Source organism: Meriones unguiculatus, chromosome 10, assembly GCF_030254825.1.
Source record: "Meriones unguiculatus strain TT.TT164.6M chromosome 10, Bangor_MerUng_6.1, whole genome shotgun sequence".
Lineage (NCBI taxonomy): Eukaryota > Metazoa > Chordata > Mammalia > Rodentia > Muridae > Meriones > Meriones unguiculatus.
The window spans coordinates 82,522,671-82,539,256 of NC_083358.1; the positions used below are offsets into that span (position 1 = coordinate 82,522,671).

The following is a 16,586-nucleotide window of genomic DNA, read 5'->3' on the forward strand; positions in this document are numbered from 1 at the left end:
ACAAATTGAACTCAGTAAGTTATTTTAAAAGAACATAAAGTTTAGAGAGGGTGTTAGAGGATGAGGGGCTGGGTCCTACAGGAGCAGGGAGTGAATAAGATCAAAATACACACTGGTACACATGTATGAAATTCTCAAAGAATTAATAACATGCCACATTACTTAAAAAAGAAAGCTACTATGGCCAGAGTTTGCAATGTGGGTTCAGTGAGTAAAGTGTTTGCCACACGAGCATGAGGACCTTAGTTCAAATCCCCAGAACCACAAAAAGTTGAAGAGAATAGCATGTGTCTGCAATGTCAGCACTCCTACCTATGGCAAGATGAGAGGCAAAGACAGGAGACTCCCTTCCCCTCCCCCCGCCCCAGGAAGCTCATAGGCCTGCAGCACATGGCAGCCAGCAACAACAAAAAGAGAGACCTTGTCTCAAAGAAGGTGAAAGATGAGGACCAGGACCCAAGGTTGTCATGTGACCTCCACAGGCACAACATCATACACACACACACACACACACACACACACACACACACACACTCACATCGCAATATATATATATATAATTAAAAGCATATAAATAAATCTTACAGAACATACATACATAAATGAATCTTATAGATTTATTTATAAGCCAGCAGGGATCCAGGGATGGTGGCTTGTTTCTGCAATACCAGTACTGTGGAGGCTGAGCCAGGATTGCTATAAATTTGAGGTCAGCCTGGGTAACATGGTGAACACCAAGCAAGCCCAGTCTACAGTCTATGACCCTGTCTCAAAAACCAAATAATAAAAATTAAGAAAACGGTATTTATAGTATCACCATTAGAGTATTCCAAATGCTAAATATCTTTTGAATACATCTCCAGTTAATCTCTTTAGACAGAGGGCAAACTCCAAGCATCTTAGCTTACCCACAGTTGTATCTCTTGTTCTGTTTTATTAGCAGACTTAGTCTCCTGGTTGGCCAGCTGCAATGAAACAAAATATTTTATTAATGAAGTCAGGTGTCTAGGCTCTTGGTAGACTACTAAAGAGCTTAACAGTTGCCTGTCTGGAGCTATAAACATTTATACAAAGACAAAGAGAAGTTTTTTCCTTCTCTAGGATAAAAAAAAAAAATAGATTGTGAAGAATGTATACCTCAGCATCTAACTAAAAGCGTGGTACAGTTTTCAGACTCACTGGTACTATTTGCAGCTGCACGGTGCAATGTAAGTATGATATTGCCTTAGAGCAGTCTGTAGTTTTAAAAGTCTTGGAAGTTTCTACTCCGTGTAAAAAGCTTCTACGCATGACACAGTGGTCTTCAGAACTTGGCACATTATATCTGTTATGTTCCTGGAGCACACAACTGAGCCTGAGCAGGCAGTTTTACACAAAACACTAAGTTCCATTACAAACCCCAAAATAGTAACTTGTGAAGTTTTAACATGTGAAGGAACTGTCGATAATGCTACACATATGCCCTGTGGAAAGCTTGTTTTCAGTAATATTTTAAGTGAATTATTTCAAAGAATCATCTATAAGTACGAATGAATTAATCATTGTATTATCTCTAACTCAACATGGCTTATAACGATTAAAGTAGAGGAAAAACCTTTAAAGAACCCTAGATCTTTTGAAGTGAGGAGTTTAAAGTGCTTAAATATGGAAAATCCAACCTGTTGAGTTGATTTCCATCACACACTCACTCACACACACACACACACAGAGAGAGAGAGAGAGAGAGAGAGAGAGAGAGAGAGAGAGAGAGAGAGAGAACATGGTTTCAGGGCTGACCACTTTGGGCCTGACAACCAATTCCCAGGGGGAGGTTAATTCTTCTTGCACATGCATACCTACGTATGTGAAAATAATGATCAAAAACAAAGAGGCTATGAGCCTCTGGGTGAGGGAGGACTGGAAGGGTTGGGTTAGGGTGCCTAGGAGCAGCTGAAGGAAAGGGAGGAGAGAAAAGGTAATTTTGTTTCAACTAAAAAGATTTTAAAGAGAAATGAAAATGCAGTTTTGTTTTGTTTTTGTTTTCTATTTGTCGTCATTTTGTTTTTCAAGACAGAGTATCTCTGTTTAATCTTAACCTTGGTTGTCCTGGACTTGATTTGCACACCAGGACTGCCTGCCTCTGCCTCCCTGAGTGCTGGGATTACAGGTGTGTGCCACCGCACCTGGCTCAGAAATTTTTTTATTTGAACAATTTCTATCACTTTTGTGTTGCAGAAATCTGTAACCGTAAGTCCAAAAAAAAAAAAAACTATGAAATTATAAGTCTTTGAAAAAGCTACTGAAAACCACAGAAAGCTCAACAAGATCGTTTTGTTGTTTTGTTTTGTTTACTTTAAAAAAAATGGTGTTCTGGGTCTTCTATTTGATTCCATTGATCCACCAGTGTGTTTCTATACCAGTACCATGCCATTTTTATTTCTGTTGCTCTATAGAACAGCATGAGATCAGGGACGGAGATACCTCCAGAAGATCTTTTATTGTAGATTCCTTGCCCATGGGCAGCTCAGTCTCCCTGGGGGTTCCCTAGTAAGGGGAACAGGGGCAATTGCTGGGCATGACCTCAGTTGTCTGCTATTTGACCACCTCCTCCCTGGTGATGCAGCCTTACTATGCCACAGAGAAAGAGGATCCAGACAGTCCTGATGAGACCTGATAGGCTAGGGTCAGGTAGTAGAGGAGGAGGACCTCCCCTAACAGTGGACTAGGGGAGGGACATAGGGGAGGAAAAGGGAGAGTGGATGGGACCAGGAGGAGATGAGGGAGGGGGCTTCAAGTAGGATACATAATTAATAAATTGTAAGTAAATGAATGAATGAATATAAAAAGAAAAAGTAAAATAAAAGAATAAGTGGATATTAGCTTTAAAGTACAGGATAACCAAGCTACAATCCACTGACCCAAAGACATTAAGTTCAAGGAAGGCCCAAAGGAGGATGCTTGAATCTCACTCAGAAGGGGAAATAAAATAGGCATTCTATTTGGATGGAGGGACAGAACTGGGTAGGAGAGGAGATGTGGAGGGGAGCAAGGGTGAAAATTAGAAGGAAGGAGAGCAGGGGAGAGAGTGCAGGGTGAGAGAATGGAAGGTGGGGGCCATCTCTAGGACTTACCAGAGACCTGGGATAGGTGAGGCCCCAGGAAATCTATGGAGTCACCCTAGTGAGACTCCTAGCAGCATGGGATATGGAGCCTGAAGTGGCCACTTCCTGGTGCCAGGCAGGACTTCCAGTGGAGGGATAAGGACACCAACCTACCCACCCAACCTTTGACCCAAAAATTGTCCTGTCTACAGGATGTGCAGGGACAAAGATGGAGCAAAGATTGAGGGAACGGCCAACCAAAGACTGGCCCTACTTGAAACCCATCCCATGGAAGAGAATCAATACCCAACACTATTAATGTTACTCTGCTATGCTTGTAGACAGGAGCCTAGTGTAACTCCTCTGAGAGGCTTCACCTAGCAGCTGATGGAAACAGATGCAGAGACCCACAGCCAAACATTAGACAGTGCAATAGGAGTTCTATGGAAAAGTTGGGGGAACGATTAAGACAGCAGAAAGACTCCGTAAGAACTTCCTTGGGCTCTCCTTGTAGCTTAGCTTCTTGGAGTCTGTGGATTGTAGCATGGTTATCCTCTACTTTATAGCTAATATCCACTTATAAGTGAGTACATACCATGCATGTCCTTTTGGATTTGGGTTACCTTACTCAGGATGATATTTTCTAGTCAACTATCCTGGGCCCATAGCACAGAGACGAACCACCAACCAAACAGCATGCATGGATTGGCCCTGGGCCCCCTGCACATATGTAGCAGATCTGCAGCTTGGTCTTCATGTGGGGCCCCCAACAACTGGAAGGGGGGCTCTCACTGACTATGATGCTTTCCTTTGGATCTCGTTCTCCTAACTGGGCTGCCTTGTCTGGCCTCAGTAGGAGAATATGAAACTAGTCCTGCAGTGACTTAATGTGTCAGGGCAGGCTGGTACCCATGGGACCTCCCCCTTATCTGAGGAGAAGGAGAGGGAAGAGTGGGAGGGGAGATGTATGTGGGGAGGACTGGGAGGAGAGCAGGGGGCTGCAATCAGGCTGTAAAGTGAATAAATGCACAAACTGAAAGAACAAAAAGAGTCTCGCTTAGGTACTTAACTAAGTTATTTATTTATATTATGTAGACATGTTTAGACTTTGTATTAGATTAGTTTTATCAGATTTACATATTTGATTATTTACTTAGATTTATTTAACTGTATGAATTGTGTAGGTGTTCATCAAGATACCTTATTTATTTCCAGATCCTCAGTCTGCAGTGATAGTTTCTCAGGAGCCATTTCTCACTGATACTATCTCACGTCTCCATCTCTCAGTTCTCTTCAAAACCAGTGAATTAATTGGTTACCACTGTGAGCTGCCTGGTTGATGATAAGTGTGTAGCCCTCAGGATAGTTTCTCCTACCAGTTTACTTCATTTTCCTGGGACATAATGATAAACACAAAGAAAGGAACTTGAATATCTTGTGTTTTGCATGCATTTTTTTTTTCACTACATTCTTTCTCCAAGGCCCCCAGGGGGTGGGTTGAATTGAGCAGTTCAAGAAGCATTGGGCCAGAAGGGCTATAACCCACACAGTGTGAAAGATTGTTGTTTCACACCAAAAGAAAAAAAAAGTGATGTGGACTCGTGGGAGTGGGCAAAGCTGAAGCAGAGCTTTGTTGAGAATTATGACAGAAATGTAGGAAATTGAGAAAAAGTGAGGAACTATTGAAAAGCAGGAAAAACCTTCAGAAGATAAGGAGAATTTTTCAACTTTCTGAACTTTGTTGGTGTAGAGGTTCTATAGGGACGTGTCAGAAACTGCACAAAGATTGGGGTGGTGTCTGTTGAGATGAGCTCTTTCTCTGAACTAATGTGGGCTGAGCCAATGGAGGACTCCCTGGTTCAGCTAGAGAGATAATCTGATGCTATCCATGTGGTTGAAGCCCCCCTCCTCATCCTTGACTCGTTCTGTTAGCCTTGACCTTGACTATCAGCTAGACATTGTTAGTTGCTGGCTATGGCTGCCGTCTGTCTGCAGGTGTTCCAGTTACTGCTAACTACACTTTCCTGTTCTCCAAGCCACCAAGCAGCTACAGTGCTTTTGGTCATCTCCTTGTCTGTGGGATGGCCTGGAATCTGTTTCCTAAAATAGGAAAAGGCCACTAGAAGCTGACCTTGCTTACAACCTGGTCTATTATAATTAGCTGTATTAGAAGCTAGGATACATGCAAGGACAATGGAGCCTTGCTCATCTGACTCAAAGGCTCTAGAGTAGGGGAGACAGCTTCCCAGCTGCCACTGGTCCAGAGCTCTGTCTTCCTCTTATCTGTCTAGTTTGGTTATATGCATCTACAAGGTCTTTTGTTTGTCTTCCCCGGCGTCTCAGACCTCCCTGTGTGTCCTAGTTTAGTTTCTGTTGCTGCCATAAACACCATGACCAAAAGCAACTTGGTAAGAAAAGGTTTGTTTCGTCTTACACGTTCAGGTAAGTGTATCTTATTTGATACACGGCGGAAAGTCCATCACTGAGGGAAGTCAGAGCCAGAACTCAGGGTAGGAACCTGGAGGCAAAGACTGAAGCAGAAACTAGAGAGGTCTGCTGCTTACTGGTTCACTCTCCATGCTTTGCTCAGCCTGCTCTCTTATACAAACCAGAACCACCTTCTCAGGGTGGTGCCACAACAGTGGGTTGCTCCTCCCCATCTATTATTATTTAAGAAAATGATTATTTTATTAATAATCAAAGTGCTGTTCATGGTAGTGCCCGCCTTTAATGCTAGCACTCTGGAGGCAGAGGCAGCTGGATCTCTGTTAGTTCAAGGCCAATCTATTTGACATATTGAGTTTCAGACCTGTGGGGCTACAGAGTGAGACCCTCTCTCAGGGAGAGAGGGAGAGAGAAGGAGAGGGAGAGGGAGAACAGGACAAGCCAATCTGATGGGGGCCATTCCCCCACCGAGGTTCCCTCTACTCAGGTGACTCCAGTTTCTATCAAGTGGACGAAACCTAATTAGCAGGGCAATTGACCTCTTGTCAACTCGACACACAAACACATCACTATTAAACCATAACCATTTTTTTCTTGTTCGTCTCCAAGACCTCACGTTGATATTAATATCACGATATTTAACGCAGTCCAGTTTTTGAAAGTCTCAGGCTCTTTTAAATTTTTCAACAATTTAAAAGTTTGAGTTCTCTTTAAAAATTCAAAATCTGGCTATAAACTCGTATAAAATAAAATATGATGTATATTAATATGATATAAATATATATTTATTAATAAAATGAATATGTTATATATATGTATATATATTCCAAGAGGGAAGAACTAGGGAACAATCAAAATCAAAAGAAACCAAAGCAAAATCAACATACAGCAGAGTAGATTGAATTCTGCAGGCCAAATGTCTGGCACTTGGAATTTATGGTCTTCTGGGCTCCAAAGGTCCCGGGCTGTTCCGCTTCTCCGGCCCTATCAGCTGCAGTGAACACAGCTTTTCTGGCAGACTCCTGTGAGCTCTACTCCACACCTGCCACACCCTTGGCAGTCATGCCACCATCCTGGCATCTGCAACATCTTAGGTCCTCCGTGGCAGTTGGAGTTCTCCCTTCACCAGTGACCCCCTGGTCTCTCTGCAGAGACTTTTACCTGCTGCACAGCCTCAAGTTTTCTCCGTGGCCACTTCAAACCTGGAGTTGCCACTGGCATTCGGACTTCCATGTTATCCGTAACCTTTCTCTCAATCCCAACCTCTGTTCTCACTGCAGCCTTCATGAGCAACTTGCTATTCCCCGAGGGAAGGTAATCAAAGAGCCAGCCCCTGAGTTCCCTGTTCCCATTACTAAGGAACCCAGTTGGAGACTGAGCTGCCATGGGCTACACCTGTGCAGGGGTTCTAGTTTATCTCCATGCATGGTCCTTAGTTGGAGTTTCAGTCTCAGAAAACACCCTTATGCCCAGAATTTTTGCTTCTGTTGCTCTCCTTGTGGAACTTCTGTCCCCTCCAGGTCTATCTCCCCTTCTCTCAAAGAGATGGCTCAGCCTTTAAAGGCTAGGCTCCCAACCATAAATATGCTAATGTTTTATTCATTATATTTACAGAAAGAGAGGTGGGCTGGGGTGAAAACTCTTCCAGTATGTGGAAGACCCTCAGTTAACCTCTGGTTATACTACCCCTCCCAGAAACAACAACAACAACAAAGACAAAAAACAAACCCAAACAAACAAACAAACAAATGCTACAGAAAGAAAAGGAGCATGACTGAGTTTAAATCTGGGCACCTCCCCATCAGTGGACTTGGGGAGGGACATGGGTAGAGAAGGGAGAGGGAAGGTGGGATTGGGAGGGGAACGATAGGGGGAATACAAAGTGAGTAAACTAATTAATATAAATAATTAAAAAAAAAGAAGAACGTGAGGCTTGGTGTGATGGTATACACCATTTCAGAGGCAGAGAAATTTGGATCTCTGTGAGTCTGAGGCAAGCCTGGTCTATATAGCAAGTTCCCAGACAGCCAGAGCCACATAATAGAGAGAACCTGCCATAAAATAAGAAAAAAGAAAAACAAAAACAGTGAGGAGCAGTTAATTCATCCAGCTGCTCTTACTAAAAGCCAAAAACAATTAGAAAACTGCTGGTCACTTTCATCACTCACAGAAACATTCAGTTTTCTTTTTTTTTTAAGATTTATTTATTATTTATACAGTATTCTGCCTGCATGTGTGCCTGCAGAGCAGAAGAGGGCACCAGATCTCATTACAGATGGTTGTGAGCCACCATGTGGTTGCTGGGAATTGACCCCAGGACCTTTGGAAGAACAGCCAGTGCTCTTAACCTCTGAGCCATCTCTCCAACCCCCCACACTCAGTTTTCTTACATGATGCAGCCAAGTTCCTAAAAGAATCAGAACAAGTCTATGTTCAAAGTCTGACATTTGGCTTTGCTCTCTTTGTGGTGCTTGAGAATAAACCCGAGGATTGAACATACTAGGCAAGGACACTGCCACTGAGCTACACCCATGCCATGATTCACTTCAGAGAAGCCTGATGGCACCCAGCAAAGAGCTTAACATCCTTTCACGGAGTTCATTCATTTGTAAATGAGGATGCTCTAATACTTACATCAGGAAAAGTCATTGTTTGATGAATAAATAAGATATTGTAATAATAACATCTACAAAGCCTTATTTTAATGTGGTGTGTGTGTTTCTGTGTATGTGTGTGTGTGTGTGTGTTTCTCTCTGTGTGTGTAGGGGAGCCTTGTACATGTGTGTTCAGTGCCTACAGAGGCCAGAAGAAGGCTTCAGATCCTCTGGAGCTTGAGTTACAGGCAGCTGTGACTTGCCCCATGTGAGTGCTGGGAACTGAACTCTGGTCTTCGTGCAAGAACAGGTCCCATCCTACACCCCTGTGCCATCTCTCTACATCCCATTAGCAGGTTCCTAGCAGCTGAGTTTTACATGTGTGTAGGTGCAGGAGGGGGTGAGGTTATAGGTACTATGATATCAGTACATGGAATTAGTAACTTTTCTTACCAATATTAAAGAGCTTTATTCTCTTTAATATTGCTCTTTAATTGCTCTTACTATTTCTAGACAAGGGACAACTCTGCTGTCTAGCGGACAGCAGGTAGCTTGACAGCCATTTACTCGTTTAGGCCTGCTCCAGTCTGCTGAGCTGCACCCTCGGACACAATGTCACCTCACAGAGACATTACACAGGGATGCTTTTAAAAGGACTGTCTGAAAAAACAGTGCGTGCTTTTTTTTTGTCCCATTTCTTGCCTTTGCGTTAACTCGTTGTTTGCTCAGTGTAATTAGAGAGCTAAAAAGTTTATTCCCTCTCACAGAATGTGTTCAGCAGCAGTCACACAATCCAGACAGACACCGAGCTGGCAAAGCAAGCTGTGATAGACTCTCCTCTCGAGAACACACTGCCATTAAGGAAAAGAAAAAAGAAAAAAAAAAAAAAAAAAAACCCTGACGATGCTTACTCGGGGTTCTGAAGTACAGTAAACAACCCATACAAGATTAAAATCTCGGCTACTTTGAGAAGAAAGTACAATTTCTTTCTCTTTCAAATTAGAAGGCATGGGAATTTAGACCAAATTGAATGTTACTAAGCCTTTGAGACAGAAAACAAATTAAATTTTATTGCTAAGAACAGAATTATGTGTTGATACTTCTGGGTTTTGCCTCAGGCATTTGAACTTTTCCTCACTGGACTGAAATGATAAACTAAGCCTTTGGATTTTACTGGCTACACAGCTTTACCAGTGCTTCTTGAGAGACAAAAACGAGTGAATTAGACCATCTACATCGTCCTCGCCATTTGAATCTTATGAATTAAGGCCTCCTTTCCTTCTCTAAACATCTTTCCAGAGGATTCTGGCCCCTGCTGATGACTAAGCCAATTGCCCTGGTTTTGAAAGCACAAAACTGCTCTTCAGATTCCCACCCATTCTGCCCTGGTTCAATTTCTCATTGACTCTGCCCCCAAAAGATTGCTGTAGAATTTAAGCTAGAACCAACTGCTATGATTCCAGTGGGTTTCAGAAACTAGCCTATGAATATGCAATGACTTAAATTATTAGCCCCAAAGCTTGACTCAGTAGTTTGAAGAATAACATCAAGCTGTACCAGACAGTGAGTTTTAGGGGAAAAGCCTTGTAACACCAAAATTTCCACCAGCTTGCTGAGGACAGTGAAGAACCCCAACCAGGCCTGTCAACAGACACCAAGCCAAAGCCAGCTCTCTGTAAAATAGATCTTCGGAAGCAGATCTCCACTTCTTGATTTTCCATGTTCTCCACCTTGGTCACCTCTTATCCTCTCATGGGAGCCACTCCTGATAAGATCTCAGTCACTGTTTTGCTGGGACAGATGTTTTCAGGAATCCGTATGTAGCAAGGCATCTTAGGAGGACAGAGTCCATTTCTGAGGTTTCTTCCCTGTTCTGTCAAGTGCTTTATGTTTTCAGTTACTATCAGTAATTTGATTAGTTCCTTTGAGATAGACTGAAACAACCCTTGGGACCTCTTCCCTATCTTCCAGCACCTTAACATTGGCTTAAGTTAACTACCCTTTTGGTTTGACACCCAAAGGAATGAGGGAGAAGGTTAAATTCTAGACCAGGCAAAAAATGAAGCTGTAACAGGTTGAAACAGGTGCCTGCAGAGAGCATCCTGCCTGGACAGTCCCCAGGCTTTCCTGTGTGTGCCAGCAGCTTTCTTGCACAGCCTTCCAAAGCTTAGAATCAACTAGAGCAAGCCTTAGGAGAGGAAGAAATGAACAGAACCCATCCACCTGCTGCTTTGGATTTGCTGTGGTGCTTCGTAAACACTTTCATTCTCTTTTGTTCCTCTTTTATGTACCAGCCCCACCCTAGCAATGTTCTCTTTGCCTTTCCCCACACCCACTGTGAGATATTTTTTTTTCTAAACAACTTACTCAGCCTAAAGGTGTTCTCCCCTCCCGTTGTCTGTTTTCCTCTTCTGCACACATGCTCTATCATCATTAAATCTCTTTGGGAATCTGTTGCTTTTATGATAAGTGTGCCATCTTTGAAACTTTCTCTTTAACAATAAAAAAAAAAAAAGGTTGGGGGAGTATGAAAGAATCAATGGGCCAACGAGAAGACAGAACACAGCCCCATGCAGCATGAAGACATTAGAAGCTTCCTCTAGTCCCACAGAAACACTGAACCTCTGGGCCTGTCTACCAGCTGGAGTACCGCAAGAAGAAGTACCTTTTGTTTATGCACCACTCTACCAATACTCTACCAATATTGCCATTGTCAATATTGATCATTCCACAGGAAAAACAAATATGAAATCACTTATGTCCTTCGTTGTTTAGCTTTCTCTACTTATAATTTCCTGACATCATTAAAATAGGTTGACGTAAAGTAAAAACTAAAAGGTTCATAAAAAGATTCAGTCTTCTAGTGAGGTGTCAATTGACATTTTGCCTAGGTAGTGGATAGACCGGAATCTCTATTAAATGAATCATTATAACCTCCCCCAGTCATACCCAATGTTTAGACTTCAGCTCAGTGAAGAAAACCACCAACATTTAAATTATAAAAAATGTATAGTGTGACTAAGATTTTTTGGTCATGTTTTCTAGAACACATAAAAATGCAGCTGTGTTTTAAAAGTAATGTTTTTATTAATTCTTTGTTAATCTCATACACTGTTTTTGTTGTTGTTTTGTTTATTTGTTTGTTTGTTCTTAACCACAGTGACATTCCAGTCACCTGACCTGTTCAAATCACCGCTGAGGAGAATCTTCTTGTTTCTGTTGTAAGTGCTCTAAGAAATGGCAATGTTTTCCTTTCAGTTATCGAGCGTCTGCTTGGTAGATTTAAATTGCTGTATAAGTGGGGTTTAGTTCATGTGACAATGAGGCACAAGGAAAAATTTTGCTTAAGGATTTTAATCAACTGGAATTAGCTAGAAAAAGACACAAACAACACAAATCAAAAGCAAAAACAAAAAAATTAAATGTTAAGTCTGTGTTGTGATACCTCACTGGGGAAAGGCAATAGGAAATAAACACAAATGTGCAATAATTCAAGCCAAGTCGTGTCTCCCCAAATATAAGGGTAAGAGATCACTTTTTGTGTTTTTGGTGAGAGGGAAGACCATAACTACATAAATAAAAATTAACTGAGCACTCCTCTAGCTTCAAAGTGTGTTCTTTGTTTTATGACATGTGGGTAATAACAGAGCCCCTCACTTCCTCAACCCCCAACAGACTAACATATTTCATCTTACATAACCAGCCTGCAACCTTTGCCAGGTAGATGTCTAGCAGAGGGATCCTGGGGTTTAGTGGAGTTGAATGGCATAGCAATTCACTGAGAGGCAGGCGGGGCTACTCCTCGCCCTTCCCCAGTGCTCAGCACCTCCAGAACACCTGCAGCCCCGTGAGCGGAGCCTGCCGTGGCTGCTCTCTTCACACAGGCCCACAGCAATGTGACCACACAAGTGAAGACAAAAACCAAAGCAAAAATACAAGAGCACCTGGACCCTGAGTCTCAGACTCTGAGCTCGCTCTGATGTCTTTGGTGAGTGATGAAACGTAGTTGAATTTATGATCCTCTTTTTAAAAAAAACAACACAGACATCTGTGGAGGAAAGCATGGAAAATATGATCATCTTCTGGACTGTTCTTGTAAAATATAGCTGATGTCTTTCTCAGACAGCCACATTGGTCATGACCTATACATTCTTTTCAAAAATACATCATTGAGTCTAGTGTCAGGATGTGTTCATCAATGCAAAAATAGATAACACTTGCCATGCCAAATCAAGGGGTCTCCTTAGCTATCTCTTTACTGGCAGTGTATTGGTAAACAACGCCACAGCTTGTGAATGGAATGCTGCATTCTCCACCTCCAGGATTTGTGGGACAGAACTTCAGAAGCTGATGTCACAGCAGCACAAGCAGCTCTCCAGTTCCTCTGAGCTCTTTAATTCCCCCATGAGTCCTCTGTTGTGTGATTGATTACATTCCTGCAGATTGTGTGCTTATATTTTTCTAAAGAAGTAAGAGACACTGGGGTGGGGAGCTTCGTGCACGATTCCTCTTTGTGTTGATATGCTCGACATGGGAAAACAGCCCACACATTTACGAAACTACTGAAAGGAGAGAGGGGTGCGGAGAAACCACTTTTGTTTTTTATATAGAGACAGGGTCTCACTGTGCAGCCTTGGCTGGCCTGGACCCTTATACAGATTAGGCCACAAACTCACAGACTGGACTGTCGCCTTCTCCCAAAGTGCTGGCATCAAAGAGGTGCACCAGCCCACACAGCAAACAAGCAAAGAAAATTATTAGGTAATGAATACAGAAGGAATGAGAATTAGTGAATTACCCCTTTCCAGCCACCAATGTGACAGCACCAAGGAAAGAATCATGGATGGATCCTCAGACCTTGGGGTAGTTAAAATACTGTCAAGAAGTAGATTGTTCACTGTCAGAGTCAACCAAAGCATTGGGAAAAGAACTTGATTTATAATGAGAGGAATCTGGCCAGAAGAAGCTTAACCAAGTGACTAAAAGTTACTATTAAGTTTTTGGTGTACATTTGTATGTGCCTGTTTACAAGGTGGGGGGAGAGCACACACATGTACTGGTACATATGCAGATGTGTACATGTGTGCGTGGTGGCCAAGCTTTAGATGTGGTGTCTTCTTCGCTGGCTCCCCATCTCATAATGTCTCACTTTAACCCAGAATTCTCAGATTTGTCTAGCCTCCCTCACCAACCTACTCATGCGATCTCCAGTCTCTGCAGACTACAGGCCAGACATGAGCAGACCCGGCATCTATGTGGGTTCTGGGGATCCAAACCCTGGTCCTGCGGGGGTTGTGCAACAATCATACCTGCTGTGCTTCCTCTCCAACTCCCTTTGTTTTTCACAAGATTATAAGTAACAAGGGCTGGTAAGTTGGCTATGCACAGCGAACACTGAAAGTAACAGGAGTGAGGAAAGAGACATACAACCTGGAAAGAAGAAATGCCAGAATAAAGCCATACTGTTTGACTGGAATTGGAGGTATCTCACAAGAATATTGTTTTAAGGAAATGGTTAGTTCACAGTAGATCACGTTATAGATAGACCGAGAGGAACAGGAATGTGTGTATGTGTGTGTGCATGTGGATATAGACATAGCTGTGTATACACGTGTGCGCACGCACACACATACATGCTTCTCATCTCTGTCCCTGGGAGGCCCGAGAAGTAAGGAAATCTCAACAATGGATGCCTCTTGTGGTCGGATTTAAATTTTGTTTTGTTTGCTCTCACTATGTAGACTAGGCTAGCCTCAAGCTAACAGAGAGAGATCCTATCTCCATCTCCCAAGTGCTGGGATCAAAAAAACCAATCATGGACTACCACATCTGGCCAGATTTAATTTTCAAGAAATCACTCCCTCCCGAGAGACTCCTTGAAAAAACTGTCCAGCTCCATCAACAAAGTAAGAATGTCCTCCTGGGAGAGAGAGAGCTCAAAGGACAAATAACGACAGGGCCTTATGAACCAGAACCTGAATCAGTTGCAATGCCTTCACAGGCCACCTGTGAGCTACTTTGACCTGAGGAAGAAGTGACCTAAGAAAGAAGGTCTGCCTTCAGTTCCCCGCAGATGCTGATGCGTTAAGGACAATTCTGAAGACTAGACTACCGCCATATTCCTCTGTAGCACTGACAAGGCTTCGTCTTGCCTACTCAAAGAGATCTCAAGCAGCTCCCAGTTGAGGACATGCCTGAGGTAGAAAGGGAACTAGAAGATCGGGCTAAAAGTGAAGTATCTAATGAACAAGGGGTGGTAGAGTACACAGGCCTACTAGTTAACTGGCAGGCCAGACAGATCTTCTCCATTTTATTGTGACATGCCACACTCTATAAAGCATTGGCAGTTAGCAACGATTATAGTAATGATTGACATAAACAAAAGTAATGAAAAAATGCAAAACTTGGTGGGTTAAAGTTAAGGAGGAACGGGATGTTCCAGGTAATTTTGAGTTACTTATTGGTTAATGATAACATGTCTGTGGCTTATTTTAGAGTGGACAAAGTAAAATATACCATCTTAACCAAGTTTTAAAAGTTAATAGCCTCAGATAAAAGACGAACTGATGGGGCTCTTTCGGCATAATACTTGACGGGAACACATGTAGCCCTGTGCTCTGTCCCCAGCACCGCATAAAACACGGGTGTGGACCTGTGCACCATCATGGGTCATTAGCTAAACAGTCACGTAAGATCATGTTTGAAAAAGAAAAAAAAAAAAAAAGAGATATCAGGTAGGTCTTAGTCCAATATTCCGAGGAGAGCACAGCGGTGCTTACATCATATTGCTGATTTCTGCTATTCTGTTTTGAAAAACCACAAAACATGGGGAAATATTAGACAAAACCAACTGTGGACTCTTTACAAAATAATTTCTAATTCATCACTGCCCGTGATGAGTAAACTTAATCCATATTCTCTCATTTAATTCGATGGGAGGGGAGAGAGGAAGAGAGGAAGTAAGGGAGGAAGTGAGAGAGGGAGAGAGAAAGAAAGAGGGGGGACTTAAGAAAAGTTTCACATCTAAGAGACCCAAACAGAATGTAAAATAAATGTATCGAATAATTCTGGGTGGACCATCATGACGCATCCATGGGTCTCACCATGGTTATTACTGAGATAATTGCTAGTTGAGTGCAGCCTGTTGAAAGTGATACTGATCTATCTCACACTCACTTCTTCAGTCTTATGGTTGTGGTGTGGCTCTGTGAGACATCTATCTTTTCACAGAGAAAAAGTCACTGAAATATTAGGGAGGAAGTACTACACGCTCTACAACTTCTGAAGTGATTCTGCCATGATACAAATAAAAGAATATGGGTGGTTGGGCTTACAAGAGTTTGTACACATGACAAAGCCTTACAAATAAATTGCTAATGAGTCTAGTTAAAAAGCATGAGGACAGAAAAGGTAAAATTGTGCTTGGAATATCAGAATATAAACCTACATAATTTATGAGTTAAAGGAGTAAGCGCAAGCCAGGAGGTGCACTAGAGGAGGACCTAGCACTCAGGAGGCAGAGGCAGGTAGATCTCTGAGTTCAAGGCCAGCCTGGTCTACAAGCAAGTTCCAGGACAGCCAAGACTGCACAGAAAAACCCTGTTAAAAAAAAAAATCGAAAAGAAGAGGAGGCAGAAGAGATGGGAGAGGAGGAGAAGGAGACCGCAAGGGCAGGAGGCCCTTGGTGAAGCCCAAGATTGTCAAAAAGTGGACCAAAAGGTTCCTCAGGCACCAGTCAGACCGATATGTCAAACTTAAGCGAAACTGGCAGAAACCCATCCACAACAGGGTTCGGAGAAGATTCAAGGGCCAGATCCTGATGCCCAACGCTGGTTATGGGAGCAACAAGAAAACCAAACACACTCTGCCTAGCGGCTTCCGGAAGTCTCCAGTCCACAATGTCAAGGGGCTGGAAGAGCTGCTGATATGCAACAAATCTTACTGCGCTGAGACTGATCACAGTGTTTCCTCCAAGAACCGAAAAGCCATCGTAGAAAGAGCAGCGCAGCTGGCCACGATAGTCACCAACCCCAACGTCAGGCTGCGCAGCGAAGAAACTGAGTAGATGGCCTGTGTCTGTGCTTTAGTTGTGATTAAAATAAATCTACAAAACTGCCATCTTGAAAAACAAACAGAAAAACAAAAGACAGCACACTGGCTGCTCTTCTAGGGACCTGGGTTGGCTCGCAACCCTCTTTTTAACTCCAGTCCCAGGGGATCGGACGCCCCCTTCTGGCCACTGAGGACACTGTAATAGGTCAGACGTCAAAGTAGGCAAAATAACCATACACACAATTTAAAAAAAAAAAAAATTAAAGAAGTAACCACATTTAAAAAAAATTATTCTCAAACGATAGAAATAAAAAAAAAGTGTGGGTTGTTGGGTGTACAGGGATTTGTGTACATCACAAAAGCTTACAAATAAATTGCCAACTAGTTATTTCAAGATATAAAGTTAAAGAGACAC

At 42.6% G+C, this 16,586-nt stretch overlaps 1 protein-coding gene across 1 annotated transcript; it reads left to right on the top strand.

Moving 5' to 3' along the window:
* The first annotated feature begins 5,470 nt into the window (after window positions 1-5,470).
* LOC110561952 (large ribosomal subunit protein eL32-like) lies at window positions 5,471-16,184 on the top strand. The gene is made up of 3 exons (XM_060393334.1): window positions 5,471-5,522; window positions 6,806-6,839; window positions 15,794-16,184. The coding sequence occupies exons 1-3, from the start codon at window positions 5,471-5,473 to the stop codon at window positions 16,182-16,184; spliced, it is 477 nt and encodes a 158-aa protein (XP_060249317.1).
* The last annotated feature ends 402 nt before the right edge of the window (window positions 16,185-16,586 follow it).

Bases quoted from the DNA above. Each gene is read 5' to 3' on its own strand.
- LOC110561952 (XM_060393334.1), top strand. From the start codon at position 5,471: ATGACCAAAAGCAACTTGGTAAGAAAAGGTTTGTTTCGTCTTACACGT. The intron at 5,523-6,805 runs GTAAGTGTATCT...TTCTCACTGCAG, and splicing joins GTTTCGTCTTACACGTTCAG to CCTTCATGAGCAACTTGCTA. The intron at 6,840-15,793 runs GTAATCAAAGAG...CCGCAAGGGCAG, and splicing joins TTGCTATTCCCCGAGGGAAG to GAGGCCCTTGGTGAAGCCCA.